General features: G+C 37.8%; 2 protein-coding genes across 35 annotated transcripts in view; both read left to right on the top strand.

The window, feature by feature from the left end:
- beta-Spec (spectrin beta chain) overlaps positions 1-25993 on the top strand; it is a 211948-nt gene that overhangs the window by 167203 nt on the left and 18752 nt on the right. For 5 of the 34 annotated variants that reach the window (XR_011714206.1, XR_011714208.1, XR_011714207.1 and 2 more), the window contains 8 exons: positions 3879-4000; positions 5641-5702; positions 9551-9610; positions 10653-10811; positions 14589-14741; positions 16362-16455; positions 19623-19802; positions 23450-24658. Coding sequence is in view for 12 of the 34 variants with exons in the window: in XM_071674501.1 (XP_071530602.1) it covers positions 3879-4000; positions 5641-5702; positions 9551-9610; positions 10653-10811; positions 14589-14741; positions 16362-16455; positions 19623-19802; positions 23450-23642 (1023 nt within the window). In the remaining 22 variants the exon portion in view is untranslated. Of the gene's footprint in view, positions 1-3878; positions 4001-5640; positions 5703-9550; positions 9611-10652; positions 10812-14588; positions 14742-15346; positions 15431-16361; positions 16456-19622; positions 19803-23449; positions 25272-25993 lie in introns of those variants that run through there. The other 29 variants (XR_011714211.1, XR_011714212.1, XR_011714198.1 and 26 more) reach the window with 16 other exon arrangements.
- Positions 99-3871, top strand: LOC139753173 (uncharacterized; the record flags this gene model as incomplete). The annotated part of the gene is made up of 1 exon (XM_071669361.1): positions 99-3871. A coding segment is annotated over one exon (1251 nt), but the record flags the coding sequence as incomplete, so codon positions are not given.

Raw genomic sequence — 25993 nt, forward strand, 5'->3', positions numbered from 1 at the left:
GTAGTCTTTCATTTGATGTCCTGTGTAATTTATATCAACCTATGTGCATGTGTATTGTTTATATGTTGAGCTTATTTTTGTTCTTATTGCATGTCTAATTTGGTGATGGTGGACAGCTTGAAGCCATTAAAGTCTGTGGTTCAGGATCATTAGCTGACGGTGGTGGTGGGACCAGTTTCCGCTGCATTCCCCTTCCCCCCTACTCACCTCGTCCTCCTAGCTTCCGGCGTCACTCTCTTCCCACCCCTGTACACGCATTCTTCACGGCTTTTTCATGCCCAGCTTTAACACAGTTGCAGGCCATCAGACATAGTAATATTCGTATAGCACCAGAAAATGTGTGGGCTAAGGCAAATATTAGGGGATCTCTAAGAAAATATCGAAAAAGGCTAAATTCTACTTCAAATCCACAACTGTCTCAGACTATTCACATAAAAGACACAGATACAGACAATCTATTTTCTGAAATGTTAAGTCAGCGTTGTAGTCACTATGAGGAACGACCCACTAGTGCTCCTCCTGGTGATTCCTTGCAAATAAGTCCCAGAGTTTCTTTTAATAGTGCTCATACATCAGCTACTCAGTCCCTATCTTTAGAAAATAGAGAGAGTGAAAAAAAACTGGGGACTTTTCATTTAGATACCCTAGATGTGGGTTGTGAAAGTAAATCAAATGGTTCAGTTTATGAGTTTATGAGTCTGGATGAGTATGAAGCACCATATTTGGAGGAGTCTGTGTACAGAATATCTGAGTTTTGTGCTCAAGATGAAATGAACAGAAATTCAGATCTTGACAGTAATACTGAACAAGGGACTGAAGATCTTATTGATACATTAAATAGTTATAGGTCACACAGAAAGAGTCAGATATATGGTTATACAGACTCAGTTGATGACAGTACCACTCTTCCACCCATTTATGAATTAGAATGTGAAGGCTCAGATGTTACTGAATTGACCAGTCCACCCAAATCTGTTGAGTACTGGAGCCTAGAAAATTTAGTTGAGAAATCTGAGTGTATAACTCAGAAATGTGGTGATGGTACCTTTGAAATTGACCAGCTTCATAAGTTTAGAAATCAGAATTCTTGTGCTCAGTATTGTTCTGATAATGATTCCATCATGAGTTATTATTCAATTATTCCTCCTGAGGGCTTGAGAGAGAGTATACGAAATGTTGATCATTTAGTAGGAAAGCTGGATGGGATAAATGTACAGGGGTGTCCTTCACCTATCTCTCCATTCCCCTTCACTCCACCCAATACTTGTGATTCCTCTCCTAAGTTGATAAATGTTAGACACCCAGCAAGAAATAACCTGCATGCTCTGTCGGGTGTAGAGGTAAAGTAGTTTTGTTTCATGCCTTTTTGTAAACTGAATTAGTTGTAAATTTTATATCTTATTAGAACTGAAGTCAGTGTATGTTCAGTGATTGTGTGTGTATTTGGTTTTTGTGTAGTTCTTTAAGGAGACCATCCATGGATCTTATTTGATTTTTTATAAATATTATGAATTAATGATTTTTACATACAGAGTTGTCATATGTTGCAAGAAGTTGTGTTTGGTATCTATCTATCTATTTCTCTATCTTTATCTCTGATGCTTGTTCCCACCTGGAACTCCCACAGTGCTGTGGCTAAGACAGTAGTTTCCATAAATAGTGAACTCCAGTGCCACTTCTTAGCCTTTAGTGCCTCACCCTTAATAGGCCACTGGCAGAGGGCAACTCTAAGAGTGTTTTCAGAGGCTCCTACCTAATGTTCCTAATGACACCCGCTACCAAATGCTCCTGCTCAATGTTCCTACCTTCTACCTGTACCCATTGTTTGTACCTAATGCTCCTGCCTAAATGTTCCTACCTGCTGCTTCTATCTATAGCTCCTGTCAGTTTGCTGAAAGGCAGGGCTAGCACCTAGTCTCACCTCAGGAAAATCTAGAGCAATGAAGAATGAGCTGTGTGAGTTAGATGTTGTCAAGTGTTTTGTATGACAAGGAAATATATATATTTTGTATGAGAAGGAAAGATTGGATGATTGTATGCTGTCACTAAGCCTCCTGATACCCAGTTGGGTAGTACTGATAATATACCTTCATGGTTGTTGAATGCCTACCAACTACTACTTGCATTATTCATAAGTAAGGATGACAAAACTAGAAACCACCCAAAATGGGTCACTCAGAACAGTGTTGAGCTGCTTAGTAAATGCAAACACTCAGCACATACAGATTGAACAAAAGTAGCACCAGTTTCATCCCATTCCAATGTATTGGACATCCATTTTAATGCAGCTGAGTTGGTCCCCTCTGCTCCCAGTCATTTCATAACTTGTCTAACCTTTATACCATAATCATATTTTCACCAGCCTCATACATCATTTTGACAAAACATATGAACATCAAAGTGACTTAACAATTATACATCAGTGATGCCCCAACCCAATCTTTAACTTCATTCCACCAGACATACACCAATCAGACACCAATTTTTATTATAAACATGAGTCATGTCTACACTGTGGACACCACCCATCTTTTCAGCAATACACACTGATCTAGCACATCACAGGACCCCTCATACCCTAGATGTAACTTCCACTCTGAAGAAGCTGAACATGTACTCAGCTGCCTTCCACTTACCCTGCCCATACAAACAAATATTGCCATGCTTCATGATCTCATATCCTGACTAATGAACATCAGTGACAGGTTGAACAGTTTTGGGAGTGCAATGATGAAATTGAAAATTGCACCAGTGCTTTCTTGAAATTTTGGGCTAGTTTTCTATTTCATTCTTTTCTCATTTTTTCCCCTTCTTTCGCTCATTGATGTAATGGAAGTTACTGGATCTTGGAACCTTGAAGTAAGATTGTGAAATAGATGTGTAGGTTGAAAGGGATACAGTAGTTTTCCCAACTAATTTTACCTGTGCTTGGAGGCCACGTATAAAGAGATGAGAGTTTCATAAAAGAGATGAAAGTTTCATCATAGTATTGCTGTGGGACCTTCAAAGATATGAAAAATGTTGGAATAGCACTTGTTTTTCTGTATTCTGAGATATTTGTGTATGGATACTGGGGCTAGAAAGATGGTAACTGGATGTGTTGGAATGATATTTACACTTCTGGTTACTGGGGTTAGAAAAATTGTAACTGGTTGTTTGTAGTTAGACCTTCCATCACTAGTTATTTTGATGGAGATCTTGAAGTTATCATTATTTTAGAAATATTGAGGAAAGAATGTAAACATTAGTGTTTCATACATATGAAAATTTTTCAAAACTGAAACCTCATTAATTTAACTCAATGTATAGAGTTTGTGGACAAGTTCACTGTGAAATTTGATGGAACATCATCATATACAGAGAACAAGTTATACTGGTCATATAATGAGAGATAGATTTTTTTTTTTTTTAAACATACTGGTAAACAAGCCAGCCTTTACCACTGATGTGTATATGCAGAATTTCTGTCATTAAACCAAGCTGGACACTGTTTGTTCTTTCTTGAAAGAAAAGTAAGGCAGATCAAAGAAAATCTGGATGGTCTCCATAAGGAAAGTAAAACCCCTTGAATTCTTGTGTGATTGTTTTGTAACTTGTAAGACTTGGGGAAATTGCTGTAAGTATTGCATTTATAAGGTGTTGCTTCTGTTTCCTATTCAAGACTTGTGAAAAATGTTTATGTTAGAGCTTATATTTGTAGATGAGAAAATTTAAAATTTAAAGAGAGGACATTTAAGTATTTGATATGCATTTAGAAACAATGTACTGGTTATCCTTGTTATGGGTAAATAGCACACTTGTGGAACATTCTACTTTGATAAAAGACATTCTAATGCCTGTAATCATATCCATCCTCTTATCTGAATTCGTTATTTCAGTATGAATTGAAAGAACTTAAGAGGAAACAAGAAGAGGAGGAGGCAGAGCGGCAAAGACAAGAGGAGTTGGCAAGACAAGCAGCTGCTCCTCCACCACAGTCACCAGATCAACCTACAGATGGGTTAGTTGCTTCTTTCTCATTGTAGATCTTTTGTTTGCTGCAATTACTTCTCTTGAAAAGCAATGAATGAATGTCAGATACATTATCAAGTGATTTGTTGGTGTATTTAGCCAAATAGAGGTGGATAACAGCTGTAACTCCAGCATTCCAGTATTCTGTGAAAAATGAACCCATTCACTGTGTCATCCCCTTTATATTATAAAGTGGCTTGCTGGACAAGTCAAATGCAGCATTTTCAACCTTCACACTTAAAAGACCACATGAATAGTGAAATACGGATCCCAAATTACTGCCTGACAGGACTAGATCTTGTGGTGGAGTTGGACTGTATATGAAAGACCCTCTCATAACAACTGAGCTCCTAAACTCGTTGACAGGGTTGAAAAGCAAAACTTGGTCGTTTCAGTAAGCTGTAGACCATCATATTTAGAACAAAAATTATGGGATGATGAGACATAGTATGAATTTTTTAGCCCAAGAAATCCAGTCCCAAATATTATCATTTTGGAAACTTCAACCTGCCAAACAGAAAATGGGAGAGGTAGGAAATAACACTGCTGCAGAAATTCATGAAACTGGAGACATTTGGATAAACAGCTGCAAAAAACGTCATTCTTACTGTGTCACAAATTTTCCATCATTCAGCAGATAAAACCAAACAGATGAAATTATACTCTGGACTTTATCTTTAGAAATAATATGGACCAATTGTGTGGTAACACCATCTCGCTCAGAACCCTGATTACAACCTAACTGAAGCAAAATTGAGTTTGTGCCAAACTGCTTGGACAGAATACATGCAACCACGGAGTTACATTCAATAATTTCAGTTTTAGTCGTAAGTTGATCACGAATTATCTTAAGAGATAATAATTTTCAAAACATTAGTGACCCGAGTCAACTCAGGATAATGATATTTACACAAAAGCTCAGCCTGAGTATACTTGGGGTAGTAAGGGAAGGAAATGAATGGATTGATGGACATAGACCTTATATAAACTCAAAATGTCATACAAAAAGGTGAAAATAGGAAGAAGAGGAAAGAGTCACTGAAAAGAAACAACCAAAAGGGCTTTTACTTGCATGCAAAATGTGAATTGAAGATATCGAACTCCATTGGCCTCTAAAAAAGAGAGGAGGGCACTTTTACAAGCTCATTGTGAGAATGTAATTTTTCATGTTCAGAGGTAAGGAAATTGAATATATTAATTAAAGAAGCAACATATGAATCAGTCAGAATACACCATAGAGTAGTTTATGGTGCTCTTCTCTGGATGATGGGTCTGGTGTTGGTACATTATGCATGAAAGCTAAAGATTAGAAATGTGCAGCTAAGGCTATTGTTCATTTGTCTCTGAAAATACCCTTCAAAGGCAGGAGAGGCAGTTAAGTATTAAAAGAAAGAAGGTAGCCATTTTAGTTTATATATTTTTTCAGTGTTTATTGTGATAATGTTTGATTTCCTCTCTGAATACACTGAATTATTGTCTTGTAATATGGATAGGCTCAGACAGTGGTAAGATTGCTTTAAGTAAACAAGAATACTCACTGGTTAGAGTAGAGAGTAGCATCATGATTGTTCTAACAAAAAATGAATCACAAATATTACCTTTTAACTTAAGACTCTGGTATATTTCCAGAATTGATGGTTCAGCAGATGACTCGCACATTAATGGGGAGGAACATGATGAATCACGAGAAGGTAAACCTTATTGATATATTTTAGATGTGGGTGATGTTTATGACATTAAAAGTGTGGCCTGCAAGCATTTGTTCTGGAAGGGTGGAGGCATCAACTTCTCTTTATTCTAGCTGATGTGACCTGTCTTCTAAATCTAATGCATGAATTCGTAAGAGGGAATATCTTGATGAAATTTGAGACTTTAAGCTAACCTTAGAAACCTTGAAGTTGATGACAAATATTCAGATCCAGGAAAAAGTTACCATGTCAAGGTATTCAGTTGTTTGGTCTTGGCAGAAATTATCTTTAATCTTTCTTGCAAATGTATACCTTTCAAAGGATATGGTAATGGCAATGTGAGGGACCATATTATTTATTTACCTTTTTTTTATTATTACTTATAACTTACTTTTTCTGACTTTCTTGTATTTGTTTAAAGATCCAACTTTATATCATAGATTTATTGAAAATTACAGCTCCAAATTAAGTGTTTAGAAATTTGGCATAGGCAAGGGAATTAGTTGAATCAAAAGATTGGCATTGGAAGTACGTTGAAATGTAAGCTGTAAGGTTTATCCTTGAGGTCTGATTCACATGAGGTCTGGGTTGTCCATAGTTCCTGTATGGACCTTTAATGTGTGCATGTGATTCTTACTGTGCAGTTGCTTTGTTTAAGAATTGTTATTTTGAAGGTTTATGAAAACTGAGGTCCGCTTAAAGTCTCTGGTTATTGGCTAATATAATTTAATAATTTCAGTTATGTCTATAATTGAGGACAATTCACAAAAGATTAGATGGCTCACTGGGTTTAAGGTACAAATGCATGCAAAGTAAACATATCAGAGATAGATCTGATGCTCTATCCCCAGATCCTATCTTAATCTTTTTAGTTATTACTCACTTATCAGAGGTCACATGGTACTATGCTTCAGAAAGTATTTTTCTTTGAGAATAAAGTGGAGAATGAATGAATGAATGATGTTTACATGTTTGATTGCTTATTTTTTATTACCTCTTTTTTGTATGGGGAGGCATTTTACTCCTGTGGGAGTGACCAGTGGTGGAATCTGTTTAGGTGTCTGTGTTTCCAACTGGCATATCACGTATTTCCCTTATCCTGTGTATTTAGTATTAGACAGGTTAGTAGAAGTATGAGTTTGAATGGAAAGGACCTGGAGGATATGGAATGTTTCAAATACCCACAAGTGGACATGGCAGCAAGTGGAACCTTGGAGGCTGAAGTGAGCCAAAGGGTGAGGGGGGGTAAGGTCCGGGTGCATTTAAGGGTACAAAGATGGGTATATTTGATGAAAACATAGATCTGAAAGTGTATGGATGCAAGTACAGAAGAGGGTGGATGTGTTGGAAATGAAATGCATAAGGAGGATAGTTGATTGAATAAGAATGTAAGCGAGAGATATGGTTATAAGAGGAGTATGTATGACGGTAGAAGAGCTTGTGCTAAAATGATGTGGACATTTGGAGAAAATGAAAGAGGATAAGATGACTTAGAGGCTGTAGGTGTTGGAAATGGAGGGTATAAGGAAAAGGGGGAAACCAAAGAGGCAATGGAAGGATGGAATGAACGATATTTTGAGTGTTTGGAGTTTGAAATTTCAAGAGGGAATGAGGCTTGCTTGGGATAGGGTCAATTGGAAGGATGTGGTACATAATGGGCTGCAGATGTCAGTGAGCTGAATCAGGGCACATGTGGCAATGAAGGGAATCCATGGAAAGGTCTTTGGGGTGTGGTTGTGTTGATGGGGTCTGTGGTTTTGATGCATTACCCATAATATTTAGTGAGGGGATATGAGTTAATGAGGCCATTTGTTTGTTTGCTCCAGGCACTGCCTAGATAATGTGGGACTCTTAAGTCCTATTAATCTCCCAACATTCAGCACCCTCATATTAAGTATACAGTACGTGTATTACTAAGGGCCCCCACAACCCACCTGAGCATCATGTTCACCCCCACCCCATAGTGATCTCTCCTCTCTGCCCCAGCTAGACTTGTCTCTTTCTCACTCAAACTCCTAGTCCTGTCCCTCCAGTAATGCTCTCCCTCATCCTAATTCCATGACCTCTTCCAAGTTTATGACACCTCAACAACCCATTCAGCCATTACCCTCCCCCTTACTCATGGGACTATTATCCAACCCTCCTCCCTGTCCTCATCAGCCCCACTCATGTACACTTGATTTACAGTACTCAGCAACTTGCAAGAAAAGAGGGAAGACGACTGTTCCATGATTATAGGAGATTCGCTGGTCAGAAATCTGGGTAAACACATGGCAGGAAATTTGAGAGCTAAGAGGGCAGTCCATGTTTACTCCAGTATCAGAATTTTCCACATTATACATAAGGTTAAAGACATGAAATTACCAGCTAAATTGTCATGTTTAGTGGTAAATGTTGGGAGGAATGACATTTACCACATTCTAGTCCGTTCCCCTTACTTGTACATAATAGGCTTCATGAGCTGTAGACCTTCTAAAATCTTCAGAAAACGAAGCACTGCCTGGAGCTCCTCTTGTCAGCTGCTAGAGTGTATTTAATTACAGTGCCTATTTGTAATTACACATTTTTTAATGTGTAGAGAGGGAGTTTTAAACTTACGGGCCCTTTCTCTACTGCACATCTCTAAGCTCCCTTGCTCGTTGACATCTGTGATTAAACCATTCTTCCGTTTAACTTCCCTTCTGTATTTGAGGCTAGAGTTACACATGCTCCCACTCTTTCATTGTAAATTTCACAGAACCTTTGACCACAGTACCCTGGTTTTTGGCCACTGAACTCCATATCCCTGATGTTACTGTAGAAAGTGTTAAGTTCTGTGGAGTTTCCACAATTATATCTCCTCAAGTCTTGTCTCATCTCTGTTCTTTGAATTTTTTTGTTTACCATGTAATCAAACATAAGCATTACATGATTACTTTTTCCACTTGGTTTATCATGTATTATATTTGTAATATCCATGCTAGTCTGTATGAAGATAAGATCTAGTAATAAGGGTGAATCAGTCCCTCTCATCATAGCGTTTTCACTGACTTGCTGTTTTTGGAAATTTTCCTATACTTACTCTAGGAACTTGTGTGTTTGTAGGTCTCTAGCACCATGAGAATCTAAATCCTATCAGTCTATCTCCATATACTTGAAATTCCCCATTATCAGTACCTTCTGTAAGAAATGTGTGTGTGTGCATAATTATTCTTGTAATGTATTTCCCCTGTATGGGGAGGGAGTTTTACACGTGTGTGTGTGTGTGTGTGTGTGTGTGTGTGTGTGTGTGTGTGTGTGTGTGCATGCATGAATGCTTGTGTATAATCTTAATTGTGCATGAGCATGTGTATGCATGAGCATATTTATGCTTGTGTGTGTATGTGTGTGTGTGTGTGTGTGTGTGTGTGTGTGTGTTTGCATTGTATATGTAAATCTATAGTAGATATACTAACATACTGTACTGCATGGACTAGGTCTTATGCAACAAAAAAATGTTACTTATCACTTGTGGTTTTAACTTCCAACTTAATGTGAAATATTAGCTGGGACAGAAGCCATTTTGTAGAACTATGTACATTATTCATGAGCACTGGCATACAGAAGAAGCATATATGCACACGGCTTATGCACGTGTGCACTTGAGGCAAAACACACTGCACAGCATGATTTTGAATATCACCATGTTAGATATAGCAGTTTGACTGAACAAAATAGCTTTCCATGTTATTGTAAATGTAATTACTGATTTAGCAAGGTTATATGTTCCTGAATTTTATATTCATAGGGAATGACTTTGGTAAGCAGACCAGTTTTTAGTATTCACATGCACTTTGCTGAAGAGATGTTTATTTACATTATTTTATGGTCAGCCGTTGAATCACCATCAGCAGTGCTCCCTCCAAAGGGTCAACCCCATACATTGCCCCGAGGTAAGACGAATCACCAGTGGCAATGTGTGACAGGCTTCGCACCTTTTGTGTTGTTGATCACAATGCTTGTTGACCACCTCTAATGTAAATTTATCACACTGCTTAATTATCACTACTTGTAACATAGATAAACCTAATGGATTATATTGCTCTCCTTCTATGAAGCATTTGCCAAAGCATTTTTCTGTTGTAAATATTGCTGCTTATTATTAAAGTTTGAAGGCTTAGAGAACTGCCAGTAGAGGTTTGTCACGAAGTAACATAGTCTTTGCCTCATTAAATTATGGATTATTCATACTGTCCCAGCTGTTTCTGATATGGTTAATTTGTACTAATATTCATGCTGTCATTGAACTGTGATTTCCATTTAGTGCTACTCGAAAATCATCTGGATATATGAATATTTTATGTGTTTTATTTCTTTGTGGGATTATGGTTGTTGGTGAATCTGGTTTGACATAACTCAACTGACATAGTTTCTTATGATAGTATCTCTGCTTGTAATGGTGGTAGTAATATTATGGCAATTTTTAGGGTTGTTTTAGGAGATTTTTCTCCCATTATATTTTTGATATCTGCAATATGAGGTGAATATTGGGTCACTATTTCCACTGAGCATAGCAGAGTGTCACCTGATTGGTGTGAGGACTTAGAAATGTATCCTGATTGGTGGAGGTTTGCATGACTTGAGCAGTATTTTTCATTAGTTCCCCACAGATAAAGGTGAGGCCATTATTTCTAACTCACGGTGTGTACCTTGAAAATAGATTTGTTGAAGGTTGGATAATTGTTTGCCTGTTTTAGTAATATAGTTTGTATGCATTTTATTTATTTTGCCCTATTCAGAATTTTCTTAGTATTTTCTAGTAATTAGTCATGTGTACAATTATAATTTGTTCTCATTCCTTTGTTTAGAAGAAGTAATTTTTTGAGCATAAGTATTGTAGATTTTATTTCTATAAGTTACCAATAGATTGTTTAGTACCTGTAAGGTGCATGATGTGTGCATGATGCATGACGTGCATGCTGTGCTATGTTGTAGAGCATGATGAGAGTGCAGCAGTCAAGGGGGGTAGTGCACCTAGCACCCCACGTCCCCCTTCCACTCCTGCCACCCCCACACCTGCATCCAGCGCAGTTCGAGGGCGTCCTGCCTCTGCAACCCTCCCACCTCAGTCATCCCTGTCACCTGTCACCTCACGTAAGTACACCACCTCTTTTTTAAAGGGCAGCATAACTTTTTATTCTTGTTGATTTGATAGATTTGTCCTAAATTGATTTACATTCTTTTGATTGTATCATGTGAAATATTGAAATATTTTATGATTGTTTTTTGATGATGCAAATAAGTGCTTTCTTGCTCACTCACAAGAGGTAAGTGTGCTTGCTAAACTTTTCTTAATGCAAAAATGCTTATTGTATTATTAAGTGTATGTAAAAACAGTTAATCAGATCTGTTGTCATTCACCTTGAAGTGTACAAGGTAACAATTTGGATTTCCAAGGATTCCATCAGCATATTATTTGATACAGGGTGTAATGGCTATTTGGTTCCCTGCTGATCATAAGGGAGAAGGGAAAGGAGATACCACTTGTTAATATAAGTATTGACGTCAAGAGTTTCTTGCAGGAATGCAAATATTTTTATATTGTTAACCTCTGAACTACATAATTCTTCAGATATTAATTTTTCGTCTGAGGCTCATTCCTTCTTAACGCTACCTCACTAATGTGGGAAATGGTGAATATGTATGAAAAAAAAATCTTTCTAGTGAAGAAAAAAGGAATTCTTGCAAAATATATCTGGTACATATATTATTATTATTCCTGGGGATAGGGGAGAAAGAATACTTTCCGCGTATTCCCTGCGTGTTGTAGAAGGTGACTAAAAGGGAAGGGAACAGGGGGCTGGAAATCCTCCCCTCTCTGGTTTTTTTAATTTTCCAAAAGAAGGAACAGAGAAAGGGGGGCCCAGTCCTCTGTTCTTAACACTACCTCGCTAATGCAGGAAATGGCAAATAGTATGAAAGAAAGAAAAGAATATTATTTAAGAAAAAACAAAATGTATATTCTTTTTTCTGTTGGTATAAGTGGGTTTAAAGTGGACAGGGAAGAGCCTGGGCTGATGGCATGGATGTTCACCATATACAAAAAAGTAAAGGAGGATTATGGTTTAGTCCTGGCATGATTTTATTCTACATAGACTTTACTGGATTTCACTAAATATAGAGGGGAGAAAGAATACTTCCTATGTATTCCCCGTGTAATGTAGAAGGGGACTGAAAGAGGGGGAATGGAGGGCTGGAAATCGTCCCCTCCTGTTTTTAATTTTTCAAAAGGAACTGAGAAGGGGGCCAAGTGAGGATATTTCCTCAGAGGCTCAGTCCTCAGTTCTTACACTACCTTGCTAATGTAGGAAATGGCAAATATATATGGAAAAATGTATTTAATTTCTATGTTTTTTCAGTACTTGTATATATTTTTGCATATGTGTTATTTACACATTTACTTATCATTTACATAGGCAAACGTTATGAACAGGAATTAAAAAAAAAAAAATTCAGTTAAAATAGAAACACTAGTACATTAATAACAGAGATAACTGAAGTTTATTTAGGAGGTGTGAAGATGAGATGCAGGTTGAGTGATAGGAGCAGATTTGGAGGATGTTGAGTCGTCAGTGTATGAGGCTCATCTATTAACAAAATGAGTTAGGGGAAACCAAAAAAGGGGAGCTCAGAGATGTGACCCAGATACCACATCCTTTCAAAAGCTTTGAATATATCAAGAGCAACTTCATAGATTCCCCAAAGTCTCTTTGGGATTATGAACAGCCATTGGTAAGATTGGGAAGAGTATCACCAGTGGATCTAGCCTTATGGAAGCCATACTTGTGATCAGAGAGAAGGCTGCAAGATTCAAGATGTGTAAGGATATGAGAGTTGAGGATGGATTCAAAGACTATGGAAGTGGTAGATGTCAAAGTAACAGATGGTGCTTAGAGGGGTTAGAACAGCCCCCATTCTTAGGGATGGGATGCACTAGCAAAAACTTTCTACCCAAACAATTCAGCCACACCACATTTAACTGCCTCATCTATCTGGTCTTCTACCCTCTCTAAAGCAAGTCTAGCATAGCCGAAAACCACACAAAATATTGCACTCATAACTTTCATTGGCAGCATAGCAACCACAAGCACTCAGCACTTTCACAGTCAAAGAGAGATCTCACCAATACAATCCCACTTCAACATGCTCAACACTCATTTCTGTGCACCAGCAATAATTCCCTCCCATGCAAACCACTTTAATTAAGCACCAGCTTCCTGAGTAGAAATTAAAAGCTCACTCCTGCTGCACACTTCAGTAACTGCTGCACAGAGATGCCCCAACCTCCACCAAATATTTCACTGACAGAATACATATCCACTGAAATAATGTGACAGGTGCCAAACAACTGACCTTTCAACTTAAAGTACAGCGTACCAGACTTGCTTATTAGAAATATCACTGCCCAGACAGACAAAAGATATGCTCTGTTACTTAAGTTCTGGACATCGCCCATGATTAAAACTGTACAAAACACCATTTCAACTTATCTCAAAACCCTCCATACCCACAATACATCTATCATATGGAAAAGCCTCTAGCACTTACTACTTACTTGCTGTGGATAGACACACATACATGGCGACACTTATGACCTATGGTCCTTACCAGTGCATGTAGCCATCTTCCTACGTGCTGCAGGAAGGGATAAAATGGACTCCTGGGTCAGGAAGTAATTAAGTGAAATGAGGTGTTTTAGATGCCTGTGTGAGTGGACATGACAGCAAATGGAACCATGGAAGCTTGAGTCATAGTGTTGGTGAGGGGATGAAGGTTCTTGGAGCTCTGAGGAGTGTGTGGAAAGGGAGATCACTCACTGGGAAGACAAAAACAGGCATGTTTGAAGATACAGTAATCTTGACAGTGCCATGGATATGAGGTTTGGGCTCTAGACGAGAATATACAGAAATTGGTGAATATGTTGAAAATGAAATGTTTGAGGACAGTATATAATATGACGAGGGTTGGTTGAGTGAGTAATGATGGGGTAAGAGGGAGATGTAGCAATAAGAAGAGTATTGTTAAGAGTTGTAGAGGTTGTGCTGAAATGGTTTGGACGTATGGAGAGAATGAATAAGAAAGATTGACAAAGAGGATAAATGTGTTAGAATTAGAGGTGACAAGGATAATGGGTTGACCGAATTGGAGATAGAATGATGGAGAGTAAAATTTTGTGTGTTTTGGCTTGAACATGCAGGAGGTCTTGTGAAAGGATTGCTTAAGATAAAGTGTATTGTATGGATGTTGTATATAGTCAGGAGAGAGCATTGTAATTAAACAGTCTAAGCAGGGACAACTTGTACTCAGTTGGAATTGATAGCAGCCATGGATTGTGGCCTGTGTGACTTTCATACCCTGATATGTTTAAGGTACTGCGGAATTTTTAATATTTGTATTTGATGTCATGCAAGGTGAGATTTGTTGTCAAAATATTTGCTGATGTAATACTTGCCCATCCACTTTAAATGAGTTGAGTGTTTGTAGTATTCTTTGTGAGAGACGATTACCGTGAGCTTTCGTAGATGCACGATCTGTAGCATGCTTTTTCTCTGCATATGTGGATATTTGTTAAGCATTTCACATAGCCATGCTATCACTGGCAGCAAGTGGTGATGGGGCATGGTCCTAGCTATGGCTTCGTAAGTAAGTTAGGCCTCAGTGGAGAACTTTTTCAAGTTTATCTTCCTTTAAAACGGCTTTTATCCTGGTGATGGGGCACTCCAGAGGTACCAGAGCTACATCTTATTACCCCTATGTAATAAGCCAGTTTTGCCTTTCTTGATATTAGCTTCATAGTTCTCCACTGTGGTCAGATTCGGTGTCCTACCGACAATGTTCTGAACCCTGTGCGTTCCTGTTCTGTCTGCTCAGCCCCCACTCCTGCTAGCAAGGAGTCACGACGGAGGGTGCGTTCTAGGTCGAAGTCTCCATTCCGCTCTTTCCGCTGGAAGAAAACCAAGTCATCTCCATCCGAAGCACCGGGTAGTGCATCCGATGATGAATCAAATCTGGAGAGGGCAGCAGGTAATTTTGACTCATGAAGAGGTGGACTGGACTTATTTTTTTCTCATATGACCCATTTATCCCTGGGGATAGGGGAGAAAGAATTCTACCCACGTATCTCCTGCGTGTCGTAAAAGGCGACTAAGAGGAGCAGGAATGGGAGAGGGGGAATCCTCCTCTAATTTAGTATCACTTTCTTAAAGTAGGAACTGAAGGAGCAAACCGAGAAACTCTCTTTGGAAGCTCAGTTTCTAATGCTACCTCGCGAATGCAGGAAAGACAAGGATGTATGGTGAAAAATGTTACATTTTTATTCAATATTTCATTTGATTCATTAGCAGTGATGAAAAGATAAAACCATCGTTAAGGTCTTTTGTAGGTTTACATTGCCATTAATTGGTGTTAGTATGAAAATCTTCAGAAAAATATGGATTTATTAGGGATGAATTACTATATTTGGAAACGAATTTCTCGGTAACGTGTAATAAGCTCATGCTTGACAGTAAGTAACCTACTTCTGTGTGCATTTCATCCGATCCTTCTGAAGTTAAGTGCAAAGTGCATTGTATGGGATTTTGGTAGATGTCATAAGAGGCTGAGTTGATATTGTCTTCCTTAACATGCAGCCCCAAAACACCCACCCTCAGTGGCCCCTACTACAACTGCTACCACGGCAGCGGCCCCCACAACCCCTGCCCCGCCCAAGGAAGGTATGGTTGGGACTGTTTAAATAATGATTTCTTTTATTTGTATCAAAAGTTCTACAAATATGTTCTTGTTTTAGTGGGCACACTTATTATTTCAGTTTGTGCTTGTTAGTTTGATTCGTTGTAATTATTTCTGTGACTTATTTTGATTGTTAAATGGATTAACTATATAGTCACTGCTGATTTGCAACTCACCTCTCCCCTTTTTAAGTTTTTAGTATTTAATTACTTTAAATATATATTTCAGAAACAAGCTTTTAGTGCTAGCAAAAATTGGTTGTCTGCTTATGCATCAATATATCAGTGATATAATTGATTGAAATATTGCAGAACATAACATATAGGAAATAATTTCAATATCTGAAAATGGTTAATGACGGCATTTCTGTGTTTGGGTCTCTGTGTTGGTTGTGAAGTGTAGCGTAGTATATTGTGAAGATCCTGTCCTGCCAGTTAGTGTACATATGGTTTTTAAGGTTACCCTTGAGTTTTTGGTTGATCAATTATTACAGCTTCATGTTATGTATGGGATATTATTGTTATAGCTAGTCTGAAAGTTGCTTTATAAATTGTTTAGAGTATACTGTACAGAGTTAATGTATCCAGCATACTTGTAAAATGTTTACCTAATGTGCATGAAGCATATATGCATGATTATCATCCTGGATGTTAATTCTAACTCAAGTATTCAGGAGTTTTGAATTATGCATTTTAAGGAATTGTTTTAATATATTAATATTGCCTGGTATGTACAGTTTAGACTTATAAGTGAATTAAGGATCCCAGATTTTGTAAATGTTTCTTAAATTTTGTATTTCACTTTTTACTAAAAAATATTTTGTATGATAAAACGGTAATTGTCCTAATGGTGTATATTAAGCAGTATCCAGAGTATCCCTTTTCAATTTATCCATTGTATATTTATTTGGCACAGAACGACCAAGCCCCAGTGGAGATGAAGATCAACTAGAAGGCAGTTTGGTGCGCAAACATGAATGGGAATCAACCACAAAGAAGGCATCCAATCGGTGAGCATGGATCTGTGTTCACGTGTATGAGTCTTTTAAGGTTGTACATAGAGTGGTAGTTTATTCTCCATACAGTGATTAGAAAAAGATTAGAATTGAGTGATTGAATCCAGAAATTTATTTAATGTTGCCAAATTTTAGAAGTGGAAATAATTGATTTTTTTTTCAAGCCCTCTTTCCAAGTATTATTAGATTATTTATCATCCAGGTAGCTTCAGTTGGTGCTTGACTTACAATACCCAGGAAAGACCTTTCATGTGTCGATTGGTCTTTCCAGTTGGTAGATCTTGGACCATATATTTGTAAGATCACAAAGAAATGCTAGATTTTTTTGATAAACCTTTGAAAGTATGAGGTCTGAATAGAAAATTAAAGATGTGCATGCTCACATCCAAAAGATGACTTTATTAACTTAACTTGGGCTTGCTTAATTAACCAGTCAGGTTTCTATATATAATTGTCAGAGAACCATGGATTGGTAAATTTTTTAGACATTTAATGATGAATGCTAGCATATACCCTGTAAAACAGGGAATGAGACTGCTTGATAAAGTGATCATCTCTTTTTCAGGGAAGAGCAGTCATCTTACAAACAGAATATAAATATACCTGTCTCACCTAACCATAGAAATTTCTTTTGTTGATCCTATCCTCTCAAGACATTGGCATGCCCCACTGCTGGCAGGGAACTGTAGTCTCCTCATAGTTACCAATGTCTTCAACACTTTATTTTTTGCACAGAAAAAGTTAACTTGTGCTTCTATGGCAGGAGATTAATGCCTGTTAAAAGGCTTTGCTTGATAACCCCCATCATCCTGGCCATAAATTTGCTAGTCTTAGTTTGACTTCTTTAACCTGTACATTAATATTTCAGCTTTGACTCCCAGTAAGATTCATATGTCCATGAATTCAGGATGTTCTAGAAAGTGATTATTAGCAACTTCATAGCTACCACAAGTCTTTCAAGTTTGATCAATTCTAAGAACTTTAAAACTTTTTAATTTCTGTATGTCATGCAGAAGGTGCCTTGATAGTGTGGAGGCTAGCTTTGCTGGTTATTAATCCACTGGCTTGAGTTTTATCCTTGGCATAGGCAGGTGGTGCATAGCTCACTCAGCTGTTAGTTATTCCTTTGGTTGGTAGATATATGGCTAGCAACTGTGTTTGGGGGTAACTACAGCTGTGATGGACCTAGCTAGCCAACACTTTGTAACTTGAACCAAATTAGCCTAGGGGTGTCTGTGTCTGAAGACGTGCTCTTAGAGACAGGCTGGCGAGTCTACCAGAGTTTGGTACTTATCATACAGACTTCACATTATTTCTAAGCATCTTGACTTTTCAGTACTTTATTTAACACAGGCTAATAAGGCGTCAGTGTAGGAATTATAACAACAGTGGACTTCATTGTGGTCCATGTGAAATAAGTTCTTGTTAAATGTTGAGAAAGAAGGAACAGTAACAAGAGGGTACTTTGAAGAAAGGGTGATGAATAGTGAAAGCAGATCAAGGAGTGGTATATCACTTAATTAGTGCCTATAAAGCTGTTTTAAGGTTGAACCAGTGTCTTATACAAAAACTAATCACCCTGTTGTTAGGCAATATTTTTATCCATATTGACATAATCACTGACTTCACATGTCCTTCAGTCACAAAATTTGAGAGGATAGCATGATTAATAAAATATAGAAAAATTTCCTAAGACAAAATACGGGCCAAATTTACGCCCCTTCCCACTCCAATGCCAAGAAATTTAAACTACAGTGTAGGATACACACTAAGTCTTTCAGATTGATTGCATTTTTAGGGTGTGCTGCTGCTTGTTATAGTGCATATAAGTATTTTGGGTACTTGTTCGATATTACAAGTATTTGCTCTTATGCTTAATCCATTTGTCACCGAAGAAAAAAATCATCTAGACCACTGTGTCTTTGCTTTAGATAGTTTTCAGTATCAGTATGAGTTTTTGTCATAAATTATGTTCTTGTATAAGTTTAGTGGCTAGAGGACAAATAATGTAAGTTATCAGCACAGTCACCAAAATTAACATGTTTGCTGACATTTATTCTGTATGTTTCTATTATTGGTACTTGCTTTGGTTATGTTCAAGGTTTAGTATTTCTTAGGGAACCACCCTTAAATGAGCTTTTCAAGTGATAATTAAACAATTGAGAATTGTAATGTGCTTTCATGATTTTTCTTTTATAAGCTTTAAGGTTTCTCATCCATATAATGTTGCTCAATTAAGGTTTTTGTTTTTATTTGGTCCTAAAACTTCATTGGCCTTGTACTGTCATAAAATAGTTGTGTGGCATTCTTTCCTGAAAATCTCCACTTACTACTTTTCCTTTCATAGTGTTTAGAAAGAATGACAGAATGCCAAATAGGTCTGATGTTAGCAGATGTAAATGTGCTGCATCTGAGAAGTGTAGTTAATAACCTGCCATTATCAGTTTTTTTTTTTTTTATTTAGTTCCCCCCTTTGATTACTTTCTTTCTGGTCATTAACTCCCTTGGTACATAACTTGAATAATTGTAATCAATGATATATTTTTATCCCTTTAAGTGAGAGCCAGTGGAGGTTTGATGATTACAATAGTTACTTTTCTTCCCTTTCTCTTGACTTTCAAACACTTGGTTGTGATCAGGATGAACTTTGACAAGATTACCCCACTGTTATTCATCCAGTATAGTTAACTGTATGTGAGGGAGTTATGTAAGGACAGGGATAAGTGGAGACTCTTTTGCCATGGCCACCTGAATGGGAGTTCCTGGGCATGATATAAATAGATATAGATAGCTGATTAATTTCAACAACACACATACCAGTTCTCAGTTGTATGAATGAGAAACCACTTGAATGAGTATGTCACAAGATTCACCTTTGGGTATCATTAACAGTGGTCACTGCAGTCAGTGGGTTAATATTTAATGCAGGCAGTAGGCAGTTTTTCATTTGGTTGTTGGCAGCATTGCCATACAGAGTTGCTTAGATTAATTTTCAAGCAGTGTAATATCTTTTATAATGCAAACGGAAGTATTGTTACTGAATTGTAAAAAATATTTTTACGTGTTGTCCTGTTAGAGCATGAGACTCTCATTTTTAACTTATTGAGGATTCATATTAGGACCTGAATTTTTTGGAAAATTCATGTCAAATATTTGTTCAGGTCATGGGACAAAGTGTACTTGGTGCTGCGTGGAAACATGTTGTTCTTCTACAAAGACCGCAAGAGTTATCAAGCTGCTCCTGAAGTATACTTCAGGGCTGAGGCTCCATGTGATGTCTCAGGTGGCCAGGCATCTGTTGCAGATGACTACACTAAGAAGAAGCATGTTCTACGAGTAAAGTAAGTTATTGTAAATAATCCATGAATTGTTTACACATTGTTGGGAATGAAAATAGTTATTAGGCAAACAGCACAAAGAAACAAGAGAAAGAAAATATGGTTTAGCTTCAGGAATTGATCAGTTAACAAGTATGTAAAGATGTGATGTGAAACTAAGGTCTTTAAGTATGTTTGAAAGGTCAGGACATAGATATTGGTTCAGAAGCATAATTGGATAGAATGATTGTGTCATTCTGGTAAATTATCATATCAAAAGTTATTATAGGCCGGTGAATATGTGAAAACTATCTCTTTTATGCCTAATTGCTGTACTAGTCAAATGAGCTATAGTCGGAAACGAACAATGGCTTCATTTGCACACGCGCAATTTCTACATGTCATGGATACATATTAATGTGAGAAGCGTAGTAGGTGTACCAGAGGGCAACATTCATCCCTGTACCATGCTGGTCTTATGGGATTGGGGCAGGAGACCTCAGCTCTGCATAGGTATTAACTCATTTGGTGAATATGGCTACATTATATGTATTTCTTCGAACCCATATAAATGGGAATGAGGTTAGAATCTGATAGATATATAGATAAGATTGTATTTGTAAGAAGAAAGTTGGAGAGATGAACAAATGAAAATTTGTCAATGCAACTGGAATGAATGGTATTGCAGTTGAATTCCTTGGGAATTGGAATAACTGTGTTGATTAGTCGGTATATTTAGTGTATGTATAGATTATGGTGAGGTGCCTGATAATTGGTGGAATGCATTTATAGTGCCATCGTGCAAAGGCAAGGGGAACAGAAGCGAGTGTTCGAATTACAGAGGCATGTTTGCTGAGTGTACCTTGTAAGTTGTACTGAACATTTTTGATTGAGAGGTTGATGGCTTGCTCAAAACATCAGACTGGGGATGAACATTGTGGTTTCTGGAGTCGTAGAGAATGTTTGGATCAGGCTAAGAAGAATGTAAGAATGTACTTTTTTTTTTAGAGAGAAACAGAAGGATTTGTATGTGGCATTTATGGATCTGGAGAAAGTGTATAATAGGGTAGACAAAGATGCTTTGTAGGTGTAACGAATGTATGGTGTAGGAAGAAAGCTATGAGAAGCAGTGAGGAGTTTTTATGAAAAGAATACAGCTTGAGTATGCAGAGAGTAGGGTTAGTTGTTCCAGGTGTAGGTGGGTCTGCAAAAGGGATGTATGTGATGTCTCCATGGTTTTTTTTTATTTGTTTATGGATGAGATGGTAAGGGAGGTTAATGCAAGAATCATGGAAAGAGGGGTATGTATGCTGTCAATAGGGAGTGAGGAAGCCTGGGAAGCAAGTTAGGTGTTTTATGCTGATGACTTTGCTCTGGTGGCAGATTCAAGTGAAAAACTGCCAGAGATGTTGTATGGATTTGGGTGAGTGATTGAAAGGACAGAGTTAAGATTAAATGTAATTAAAAGCAAGGTTACATAGTTTATCAATGGAAAGAGAGATTAGTTGGGGTGTGAGTTTGAATGGAGAAGATTAATTAGATATCTGGGAGTGAATATGGCTTTGATGGAATCATGAAAGCCGAGGCGAGTCATAAGTTGGGTGATGGGTTGAAGGTTCTGAAACCATTGAGGAATGTATGGAGGTGGGCAGATAAAAAAGGGTAATGAATAATGGGATGACAAAGTTGAGTTGTTAATGAGAGAGAAAAGAGAGGTATATGGGTGTTATGTAGGGAAAGAAATGCAAGTGGGAAATGTATGAGAGAATAAGACAGGTCACGAGGGACAAAATGAGGTTGAGCAATTATCAACACTTCAGGTAGAACAAGGAATGGTTTTGAATTGAGGTATATAGCATGAGAAAAACAAGAGAGCAGACGGGAACATTTGAAGGAGGCACATGGGTAAGTGTTAACAGATAATGAAGCGAGGAAATGGAGGGAGTATGTTGGAGGATTGTTAAGTGTATTTGATATGGTGGCAGTTGTAGGGCGTTTTGGTGCAGTAGGTAAGTGAAGTAAGAAACTCATGGTGTGGTATGGTGAAAAGAGAAGAGGTGGTGAAAACCTTGCTCAAGATGAAATGCAGCCAGGTGGTTTGAATGGATGGTATTGCAGTTAGTTGAATTTCTGAAGAAAGGCGATTGTGCTGTTGACTGGTTAGTTAGGATATCTCGGTGTTGAAAATCCCTCACATCTGCCACCCTGAGAAAGTGTATGATTGGTTTGATAGAGATGCTTTTCGGAAGGTGTTATGGATATATGGTGTAGGAGGCAAGCTATTAGAAGCTGTGAGGAGTCTTATCAAGAGAGTAAGTTGTGTATGCATGTTGGAAGAAAGCAGGATGAGTAGTTCCAAGCAGAAGGTGCATCTAAGGCAAAGGTTTGTAATGTCACCATTGCTGTTTAATGTTTATGTATTTTGTGGTGAGTAAGGTGACTGCAAGGATTTAGGAGAGAGTGGCAGGTCTGCAGTCTGTTGGGGATAAGGCTGTGTCATTTACTATTTGCTGTTGACACATGGCTGATTTCTGGGCGTGGGAGAGTATGCTAAAGAAGAAAGTTGAGAATAAATGTTAAGAAAAGCAAGATTGTTAGGTTTAGCTGGAGTGAGTTTCAGTGGAGATAACCTGGAGGAAGTGAAGCATTTTAGATAGTTGAGAATGGATATGGCAGTGAATGGAACCATGGAAGCACAAGTGAGCCATTGGATGGAGAAGGGGGATAAGGTCCTGGGTGCATTGAGGAATGTGTGGAGAGGTCACTGCCTTTTGAGGGCAAAGATGGGCATGTTGAGTGGTATGATATAGATGCAAAGAATGGGCTTTTGATGACAAAGTATGGAAAAGAGAACACATATTGGAAATAAGCTCAAGGACAGTATTTGCTGTTAGGAGGGTCGATTGAATTAGAAAATATGAGTGGTGTGATTGTAAGAAGAGTATGAATGTGAAAAAACATTGTGCACTGAAATGTGCTGGACATATTGAGATAATAAGTGAGGAGAGGATAACTAAGACATGTTAGAATTAGGGGGAACAAAGAGAAGGGAGAAACCAAGAAGATGGAAGGATCAAGTAAAAGATGCTTGAGAACTTGGGGGCTCAACGTGAGAGGAATGCATGAGATAAAGCGAAATGGAGTGATGTGGTGTTCAGGAGACAATGTTGTCATTGGGGTGAACCATGGCATGTGAAGCTGACAGTGAAACTATGGAAAGATCTGTAGGGTCTGGTTGTGGTTTCTCTGTATTTTATATGACAATTAGAGGGTGTGTGTGACCGAATGAAACCATTCTGCTCCTGGGACTGTCTTGCTAACATGGTGAGCAGCAGACAAGTATGTGAAGAAAAGTGATTAAGCTAATGATTGGTTTTATAGTGCACAAACTTTTGAAGTTTAAATACTTTTATAATACTCTCAATGCATTTAGCATATTTTTAGGTGGGCTATAGCTTCCTGTTATAGGGAATGATACAATGAATTTGAACTTAGCTTGTGGGAAATGATAAATTGATATTAGGCATGTCATTGGTTATTACACATTATTAGGAGTTTAGTGATCAATATATTAGATATTCTTTCAGTAAGCAATGGATGAGAAAAAATTTGGTAGAATTTATTAAAAAATGTTTTGCATGTTTACTCTGAAATTTACTCTTTTATTTTAGACTGGTTGGTGGTGCTGAGTATTTGTTCCAAGCCAAAGATGATGAAGAGTTGTTAGTGTGGGTAGGAGCCCTCCAAGCTGCTGCATCCTCTGAAGGGTCAGCAGGTCCTTCTCGTTCCCAGACTCTCCCTGCAGGCTCTGAAAAGAAGGATGAACCCAAACGACGCAGTTTTTTCACACTCAAGAAAAAATAATGGACAAGATCTCCATATCTGTACACTCTCCCTATTCCTGTCCTTTCTTTCTCAGCTTCTGCTTTCCCATCTACTATCATTCCCAAGTTTACCCTTGCACTATCATAGATTCTTTCTGGCCTGATTTCAGACCCAGCATGGAATATAAAGCAAGCTAGAACACAAGTGCTGGTTTTGGCCGGAATTGTTGGCTGCTGTTTTATTGCTTCTGGGATTGGAATTCATAGAATCTGCTTTGGCATCTTAAGCTTCTTTTTATGCATTATCTACCAGGCTGGGTCTGAACAGCAGCATCATGAAATCATATTCATTTTCCTTCATCAGAGTTTTTATTCCCTTGACATACAGTAGGACTTCAGTTACGTGAACAGTACCATATATGGTATTATTTTTCCCATGGAATATAAAATGTTGATAGCTTTGTGTAATAGCGCTGGTGGAAGAGTATGTGAGTGTGCAGTTCCCAGAAGTTGTCTGCCAAGCACTGCCATGGCTGAGTTTTCCGATGAGTGTTCCTCTCTTTGTAGGGGATTGTGTGCAAATTGTATATTTTAGTGTTTTGTCAAATGTCCCTTACTTTATGAAAGTGATGATTTGTTAATTTTATGTCTTTAGCTGTAGTACTACAGTTTTTAATAGATAGCACTTAATTGTATTGTACAGAAATGATAGAATCATACATATTATGCAGCTTGATGCTTACATTTTTAGACAAAATATTTCATGTACCACTTCATTACTGTTCAAATCATTACCAGAGTATGGAAGGCCAGCCACTATCATAATTCTTGTGAATGGGCAATTTCAGTCTGCTTTAAAGTGTAAGTGTGGGACTTATTTTTCTTTATATTCCTGAAAATTTCAATCCTTAGAATTTCAACCTTATCTGATCTTGTCTTACTAAATCAAGTTCACCATCTCCACAACAACATTGAATTGAAGACCCCAGGAGTAGTTGTTGGACCAGCCACCTTCTACCAGATGGCCAGTTTTCCCTTGTGGTCAAGATGAACACGGTATGACTTGCTCTCACTGTGCTTAAGTACAAGCTTTAATTAACCTCTAATTACAGGCTGACGAATTACCTGCTGGAGTCTATTATAAACTGTCCGGTGTTTAAATTATACTGAATTGTGGTAATAAATATCTACATCTAGTCAGGGAAATGTTTTCATTTAAAAAGTTTGTCTCAGTTTCATATACCTTGGTGTATATGTATCCCAGTTAGGGTTGAGATACCCAGAGAGCCAATCCTTACGCACAGCTAACTATATTTGTTAGCCGTGATGGTGTATTTATGGTTGTTTCAGAATGTCATGATTTTTCTTTTATGGAGTGTCCAGTGTATCTTGCACTATTAGCACTTGCAAGAGCTCCAGCAGTATTTCTGGCAGCAACATGGTGACTAACAACAGTTTTGTGCAGTTTCATATGCTAGACATCCACTGGTCATCTGCTACTAACTTTTGAATGAAGGGATGTTAGATACATGCTTACTAGCTTGATAGCTGTAAGATAAGATATCATGCAAAGCTGACTTGAGATAGGTAATCTTAACTGTTACAGATAAAAGTGACCACTGTATATCATATATTGTGACACTTAAATAAAATGGTTTAAGCTATGAAATGCATTTTCATTTATACTAACTGCATTTGCAGTTTACTTTAGTAACTATGACAGATCATTGTCTTAGGTGATTGCTAAAAAGTTTTTCATAAAAATATATACATTTGATAAAATTTTGTTAAGTATTGCAGTATATGATTACTTACCATTAGCCTTAAGTGGACTGTTAAGGAGCACTGGAATGTCTAGTTAATTGAAATATAACCTAGAGATACTTTGTAACTGTAAAACTAGATATAAATTGCTATGTATAAAGAAGCCCGGCTGCCTACACTTGATATGTTCAGCTTCCATGAACTTTTTATCCCTCTCCCTACCTCTTGCTCTATCTCCAGATTTTTCTCTTATTGCTCCCTAGTAGGTGGAAGTAAGCTCTCGGCTAGGGAGGAATATAATTAGTCCTACCTGCCTGGATATCAGGAGGGTTAATGATAGTTGTGCTGACAGCCAGTAACTCTGTGGCTGTATAGTTTCACTCCTTTGAGCCAGGAGTTGTCTTTTTATTTAATTGCCTCACCCACATGAGTTGCTGGTTTTCAGTACAGACATGAAATCTTTATCTCACACCTATCACCTGACAACACATAGCTTGCATGACTTTCTCCATAACCCAAATTTTCCTACAGTGAGTGCTAATTTGTAGCAAAATCTCATTGCAGTTACTCAGTTAGGTACTCCAACCTGCTTTCCCTCTTTTGAGCTGTCACATACCAGGGAAGTAC

Source organism: Panulirus ornatus, chromosome 2, assembly GCF_036320965.1.
Source record: "Panulirus ornatus isolate Po-2019 chromosome 2, ASM3632096v1, whole genome shotgun sequence".
NCBI lineage: Eukaryota > Metazoa > Arthropoda > Malacostraca > Decapoda > Palinuridae > Panulirus > Panulirus ornatus.